Source organism: Saccostrea echinata, unplaced genomic scaffold, assembly GCF_033153115.1.
Source record: "Saccostrea echinata isolate AGI-Se365-2 ecotype Australia unplaced genomic scaffold, CSIRO_AGI_Sech_v1 ptg000016l, whole genome shotgun sequence".
NCBI classification, from domain to species: Eukaryota; Metazoa; Mollusca; class Bivalvia; order Ostreida; family Ostreidae; genus Saccostrea; species Saccostrea echinata.
Window position 1 is genome coordinate 19,528,122 of NW_026889765.1, and position 8,424 is coordinate 19,536,545.

Consider the following 8,424-nt stretch of genomic DNA (forward strand, 5'->3'; position numbering starts at 1 on the left):
CCTGGACCCCTGCATCACTTGTCAGGTGCTCTACCGACAGAGCTACCCAAGCCGATATCCAAGGCCCAATCCATTTCATTCCTTCCTAATTGTCTTCGCCCTCGAAGACACAACCCATTAGCCCCTGGCAGGACTTTCACCTGCAAGTCCAGGGTGGTCAACGGCACCAAATTTGTAACAGGAAAGGAGAAAATGTACGGCTGGACCGGGAATGGAACCCGGGACCCCTGCATCACTAGTCAGGTGCCCTACCGACTGAGATACCCAGGCCGATATCCACGGCCCAATCCATTACAAATGAAACACTGACCAATTGCTAGAACTAGTAGGATGTAAAAACATCTATAATGCTAAATTCCTCTGAAGCAAGCTGTAACAATTGTATGGGGGAGGGGGTTTTGGCGCTGGGATACACGCCAATCACTCTTTATACGAGAAGCGTTAGCGCTTCGCCTATTCCAATATCCTAACGATAGGACCACATATAAGGATATATTGTGTAATTCATTGTAACTTTAAAAATGCTTTAATGAATTTAGAATAATACACTTCACATGGCCTGAAGAGGTGTGGATTGGCTTTTTAAAAAGCGTATTAGCCTGCATAAGGAGCGAATCATTTATTTATTGAACTTCTGACAAAATCAATTCAAAGGAACTTCCGGTATGGTGTACTCAAAATGATATAATTCAGCATGGCGTCATGGGTATGGACTTCATAAATGCTAAACTTTCGAACGCAGTATTGAAGCTCACTCGCTCTGGTGCAAACGCCGATGTGCAACACCCACATACGTGTTTTATGTCTAAATTATTTTAAGCCATTTTGTACTATTCTGTATTCGTACTTTGTAGTTGAGGTCATGAAATGTTGTCACTCCTACATGTATAAAGCAATGTTCTTGGTAAAATATCCTTACATGAATAAATAAAAGTATTTCAAGCTTTTTTATACATTGTAATTATTATATATGGAGAAGTTAGGGAGGAAAAAAAGGGATTTGCTGACTGAAATGTCAATATCAACCACATGAAAATATATTTGTAAAATATGCACAATTAAATATTTAAACGTTATTTAATTACTATTTTATAAACACACACACACACACAACCATAACCCATATGGTTTTAAAATCTGCTCCTAATATCTTTTATTAGAAATGCCTCCACAGTATATTTTACTATCAACAACTAAGCTTATCATTAGCTTAACATAATTTTCTCTAAACGTTTTTCTGTTTTGTGCAAAGAAAATAATCGTTTATCAGTTTTCTCAACCTGTCTGTCCTTATAAAATAAACGAAAAAGCGGTTTATTTCATCAAATGTTACACACGTTTTACAAAATTTGGGTCAACAATGACAGTTCGTCAAAGGGTATACTTGTCGCCGATGTAAAGTCATTGAAAATGGGGAAACACGCCCTCCTAAGAGTCTTTGATTTTGTGATAAAGAGTGTCATTTCTCTACCAAATCGTTATCTACAGGGTAACAAAACGATAAAGATGACACCCCGCAGTGGAAATATGACCATATACCGAGAACAGATCTAGAGGAACCGGAAATATTACATCATACAGGAAGTAGAGATAACTTATCAGGGGACTTAATTGTATTATCCTTCTCTCAAGACAAAAAGGGAACATTTGAAAATAAATAGGTCCAAAATTTTCCTTCATAAGATTTTTCAAAAGTACATTTAATTTTTTTTCTTTTTGCACTAGGTAAGTTTTTCACATAGTGTAAGAGAGTTTATATACTAAATAAATAGTGTCAAATACGTTATCATTGAGTCGCCCACGTGCATGGCACAGTGGTAGAGCGTTCGATCTAGAATCGCCGAGTAAGTAGTTGGTACCTACGTCGCGGGTTCGAATCCCACAGCGAGACGTGAAGTTAGAACAGAGGTCCCTTGTCGCAGTAGATGCTGGCACGAAAAAGATCCCTTCCTGCTCAAAAGCCCTAAATTCCGAGTACAGGTCTAAATATACAGCCCTCCACTCCACTGGCAAGTGGTAGCATCTCAACATGAGTGAAAAATTATCGAAGGGACGTTAAAGAAACAAACGTCGTCATAGAGGGGGGGAGAGAGAGGACTTAAACAGGATTGACTGATTGATATATTCTCCATACTTTGAGTATTAAAAATATGTAAATACATAACATTTACTTACGTTGTGTGATATATGAGTTTCATACCTGTGAAAGTTGAACTTGTGAAAATACGAACGATTTTTGAACTGAGAGGTGGTAGGTCGTCCATTTTCCCCGTAAGGACTCTCCATAATTTATCTTCTTCTTCAGTATTCACTTCTACCCCAACTTCCGACCCGGTTCCATCCGATCCCTCCATGTTTGGTTTCGTCAGCTACTCACTCCCCTTTACTGAAATCACTGAAGACATTATTTGTGAACCGTCACCAATGTTTAAATCCTACCGATTCGGTTTATAAACAAACGCTGTAACATCCGATTTGATTAAAGATTATCAAAATTCGATTTGTGAAATGTGCCTCCAAACTTTTTTAATAACAGCAATTATGGTGTACGAATTTAAAAACCAGCACGTCTGAACGACACCATGAGGCAATCAGGTATAATTGCACAATAAATAGCGAAGTCTAAACAGGCAGTGAAATGAACTTTTTCTGATGACATAAAAACAGTTGAACTGTTCATAAAAATCCACACTGGATATAAGAATCGTCTCTCCCGATTTCCTCGGGAATTTTTGAAAAAGTCCGTGCCCTGTGTCACCTGTTATTTTCCACCTAAAGGGAAACAAAACAAAGAGGAAAATCCGTTATTAAGTTGGTTTCTACCGATTAGTGGACTATTGTGAGATTTGCTAATCTAATTTAAACAAAATAAAATTTGCCGGGCGGCCTTAGATCAATGCAATACTTTAAATGTTTAGGGTCAGTCCTAAATAGAAGAGCCTTATATAACTACTACACACCTTCAGCTTGTTAACTTATGTAAAACGGTGTAGTAAATAAACGTTGTTTGAATGAAATGACTTAGTTTACCTCTTTCTTTAAAGGTAAATATGTTACCTCCAAAATGTGTAATTTTTAAGGTTCAAACCAGGTGTAAATGGTAGTTTCAATTTTCTTTAAACGATCTCAACTGTGAATTTAAAGTTACCAGAATTATAGGTTAATATCTCGTTTTGCTTTTGACCGTGAGTATTGGTACATGTATATCTCCTATAAATTTGATGTTTACAACATGATGGTATAGAATACACAATGATTTAAAGAGATATTTCAAAAATGATTTGTATATTTTTGTACTTGAAATCGATTTTACTAAATGAAACGTCTCTTAGAACAATGATGTTTTTCCCCTGTCGTTATGCACATTTAACAATATATTACCGCTTATAAAAATTCAGATGACAGACACCGATATTCATTAAACTATTTTTAATCGTGCACCTGCGGTTTTTTTTCACTGTACGTTCAGGTCATTCTGTTTTACATTGATACATAATCGCACATAAACATACCGTTCGAGTTTTGAAAATAGTAAATTCCCATGTCAAATTATCCAGAATCTAGATATCATTCGCTGATGATAAGCTCAGGACTAAATTATTTATATTCCAACCAGCCATAAGGCCAAATCAAATGGGAAAAGTAGCTGGAATTGTGTTTTAAATTATGCCATGGATCGAATAAAAAAATCAATTTTGTTAATTTTTGCTGACACTTACTGATCATAGCTGTACAGAAAAATGGTATCTACACATAACTTGACGGTGGCAGTGATTTTAAAGACTAAATCCCATTCCCTTAAAACCAAGGTACCGATAAAGAATTTAAATGGAACTGAGGAAAAGCCGGCATTGAAAAATAAATAGCATATCTCACTTACCTCGAATTACGCTATCAATTGAAATTAATTCCTTCTTTTCATTTCGGTAAATCCCTGCCAAGGTCTCCTATAAGCTGCGTTTTTCTTTCTTTCTTTTTTTCTCTCTCTCCCTTCTTTCCTTCGTGTTTTCTCCTTCTGGTGTTCTGATAAATACCTGAAACCAAAGGTTTTAGTGTCGCTATCGTTTTTCAGTTGGAGACCGTATAACGGACGATCGAATTCTACCCCATTGACGGAAGCCGCGCAAAAGATCAATACGCTTTAAAACTGTTTTCTACAATTACGGGTAACGTTTAATAAAGGACTGGGATTCATACAGAGAAATATTTCTGATAATAATGTCTATTAGATAATAATGGTATCCATTTATGTTAGAGAGAGAGAGAGAGAGAGAGATCTTATGATCCATTGTTAGAAATGGATATCCTTTATGTACATGAATAATCATAAAGATGAATATTCTTATTTTTTCTCAAAACGATTAATTTTAATCCTAAATATACTTATCACTTTGTCAAAAATAATTTAAAATCATTTTGTAAATATCATTTAAAATCACAATATCCGATTAAATAATTAGAAATGTTTAAAAATTTAAACACGCAAATGTATAATTTTTACATATATAGTTATCTGTATTTATAAGTCTAGAAAGATTTTTTAAAAAGCCAACAAGAAAAACAAAGCAAGGCAAATAAATAGAACAAAGCAAAAACAAACCCAAACAAAAAGAAAATATAAAAAGAACAAGGAAATAAAATACACTGTGATATATTAAATTTTGATAATCAAATTTTAATTAATTTTCTTAAATATAAGCAAAGTTATCTATGAAATATTTATCATAGTGAAATATGTCAATGAATTTTTCTTGTTATATCACTGATGATTAAGATGTATATATTGATATATGAAGATTTTTTTTGTATGTATGTACCAGTAACTAAAATAAATTCTCTCACATTTTAAGTAAGTGTACATGTATATCTCATGAAGCTGAGTGCATATCACCTCTATATCCTCCTAAACTACCTTAATTAATATTGAATCGTCAAATATTCGAAGCAATTTCAGTTTTCAAATCGATTTTAATATTTAAAGAGAATTTTTTTTTTTTTTTTTTTTTTTAATTTTTATTTTGGTGAATAAATATTGCTTGTATCGAAAATTTCAAACTGAGGCATGAATTCTCAAGATCAAGTATAATATAATAGGAACATTAACTCAAAAAACTGCATACGAAATAAAAATGAGTTATCTTTCGTTCTTTGTAATTTTCCACGCTATGAGCATATTCCACTTCATGTTTTACCTTTCTAAAACACAAAAAGCAGAATATTTAAACATTATATTTTTTTTTAAATTTTTATACATATAGTTCATCTATCTATCAGACAAAAGATAATTATAATTAAATATGTATAGCTATATTGAAATTCCTATAATTTTTTATAATGTTTATGTGTAGATGTACTGAACATACATGCATTTATCTACAAGTTTATGGATCAATTAGAGCTATAATTATATATTAGGAGAGAGAGAGAGAGAGAGAGAGAGAGAGAGAGAGCTTAGCTCTCAAAAATTAAGCATGATTTATGCATTTTACAGTATTTGTTATTAGCGCTTATAAATATGGCATGTCAAACTGTACATTTAACTAACACAACCACAAACAGACCACAGGTACTTGTGGACAGGACCCCCCCCCCCCGGCAATTCATCCCCGAGGTTTGTTGGACATTTTTTTCACAAATTATATTTATTACACTTATTCATCATGTGTACCATACGAAAAAATCGTAAAAACCCCAAAATAATCGTTCCACACAAAAATACCCCACTATACATTATAAGAGAGAAAGGTATGCCACTCCGGTTTGTTTACATTGTACCCCCACTAGTCTTTCTGGGTTTAAAAACGTGTATTTATTTTATTTTAACTTAAAATGTCGGTTCACACTGTCTCTACATATATTTCTGTCATAGTTCATGCTATCGGATTGGCTCTGCATCTCGTAAGAATCCCACAATTAATCCTTAAACAGCATTGTAGTCAGCGCGTTGAAAATTCCTTAGGTAAACGCAACGGAAGTGCATAGAGAATATATTAACTATTATTATAACACCCGAGAGAGATTATTACGTCAGGCCAAAACTCTCTCGGACGTTATCGTAATAAGTGATACACTCTTGGTGTACTTCCGTTGCGTTTACCTAAGGAATTTTCAACGCGCTGACTACAATGCTGTTTAAGGATTAATTGTGGGATTCTTACGAGATGCAGAGCCAATCCGATAGCATGAACTAAAACAGAAATATATGTAGAGACAGTGTGAACCGACATTTTAGGTTAAAATAAAATAAATACATGTTTTTAAACCCAGAAAGACTAGTAGGGGTACAACGTAAACAAACCGGAGTGGCATACCTTTCTCTCTTATAATGTATAGTGGTGTAATTTTTTTGGTTGGAGCGATTATTTTGGGGTTTTTACGATTTTTTCGTATGGTACACATGATGAATAAGTGTAATAAATATAATTTTTGAAAAAAAAATGTCCAACGAACCTCGGGGTTGAATTGCTGGGGGGGGGGGGGGGGGGTCCTGTCCACAAGTACCTGTGAAACAGACCAGCCGCTTCTGCGGCCGATAGTTAATTATAATATATTTCGTTTCTTGACAAATTTTATTAAAAACTTGAAATTTGAAAGCAAATCAAAATATTTGATTGTATTGTGTTTCAAGCTTCTATGAACGACTAAATTTCATAACGATGGTCCATCCAGATATTCTTTAACCATAATTCCATAGTTCATGGATTTCTGAATTCATTGGTTGCGGATAAGCCTTTTCAGCTTGATACTTTAATTCAACCCCCCCCCCCCCAATATAGGTTGAATGACAGGTCTGGGTATGATCATGTGAGAAGTAAGTGAGGAGTCCGTCTTATTTCGGTTTTCATTTTTGATGTTGTTAAAATGCTGTAATGGTATATTCATTCGATGTTTTGCTTTTCATGAGTGATCATTAATGATCAAATTTAGCAATATGATCAATCTCAATGCAAGTGCGAGACTGAACAAAAAAGTTGGTCTGAGTGATTTTGTATGTGGCACCTGTAAGTATTGAGCGACCCACCAAAAATGAATGATTCTTGCCTTCGAACACTGTGCTACGTTGAGTTAAAGTTTCATTAAAAAAAAATATATTTCATGTACATTCTAATACCGGGATCATAATAAGCCATTCTAAACGTATCGAAGTTCATGTTTATAAATTATCTTTATCATTCATTGGAATATTTTGTATTGTTTTGGTAAACCTGAAACTTCAGTGAAAATTCTTACAAATGTTCTCATCTGCAATGAGCTGAGATGGACAGCAATAAAATTGTTTAATTTTATTCTTGATAAAATTGATATCTCAGTATTTAGTCAATTTGAATTGAACAATGTATATGCTTTTATTAGTACCCTACCTGTGAAAACAGGAGGGACTATAGGTTTCCTCTGCGTCTGTCCGTCCGTCTAGCTGTCTGTCTGTCCATCCGTATGTCTAGCTTTCTGTCTGTCTGTTCCTCTTGGTTTTCCGCTCTTTTTTCCTAAACGCCTGCAGATATTGAGCTGATATTTGATATGTAAGTTTATCTCGATAAGTTACAGATCAAGTTTGCATTTCGTTCCTCTTCATTGATTTTTGACGGAACTAAAACCTTTTCAATTTTAAAGGGTTTTTCGCAACTTTTTTTTCAAAACGCTTGCAGATATTGAGCTGATTTTTGGTATGTGACTTTGCATTGATTAATTATAGATCATGTATGTCTTTCGTTCCGCTTCAGTGATTTTTGACGGAATTGTGGCAATTTTAATTTTTAACGGAAACCAGATTACAATTGTCGGTAGGGGACTAGTATTGCAATACTCTCAGAATGCTTGTTCAGTCTATATCCCCTGCACTTCATTGAAAAGTTAAAAAAATCAAATTACACTTGGAGATGTCGAATTCAAAATTCTGTATGCTGCATCATAGTCTTCTAAGAAAATGTTCCACCTATCTCAATGTTCTACTAACAATGAAAATATTTTTTTAAAACGATGTATGATAAACATATTACTACTGTCCTCTACAAAAATTTAGAATTTTTCAATTTAACGTAGAACCTACGTCGTATGACATCATATCGTGTTAATAAGTTTAGTTCGTCTTTTTTGTGCTGGATCATTTTTTCCCGTACTTAACGGCTTTAATCCAAGACTCATGTAAAGAAGTGTGAACAACTGTGATAATGTGTAAATATTATCTTTTTAAATTAAAAAAAAAAATACATTTTTTAATAAATACATGTATTCACATTGTAAATCTGAAAGTAACCCCAAAACAGATGTTTAATAAATAAATCCTGTGTAAGTGAAAAAAAGGTCATAAAAGTACATGTATTGTTAAATAGAGTTTCCTCATTAGCTTGCGGGGAAAGGTGTATATATTAATCATTTTTTTCTAATTAGTTGGGTGTGTTCTTCATCATATTATAAATTGAAAAC

At 33.8% G+C, this 8,424-nt stretch overlaps 1 protein-coding gene across 1 annotated transcript in view; it reads right to left on the reverse strand.

Moving 5' to 3' along the window:
* LOC133188539 (NACHT and WD repeat domain-containing protein 2-like) overlaps window positions 1–2,522 on the reverse strand; it is a 32,868-nt gene extending 30,346 nt beyond the window's left edge. The window contains exon 1 of the mRNA XM_061324011.1: window positions 2,201–2,522. Within this exon, the coding sequence (XP_061179995.1) occupies window positions 2,201–2,354 (154 nt within the window). The 5' untranslated portion in view covers window positions 2,355–2,522. The remainder of the gene's footprint in view (window positions 1–2,200) is intronic.
* Window positions 2,523–8,424: the final 5,902 nt, after the last annotated feature.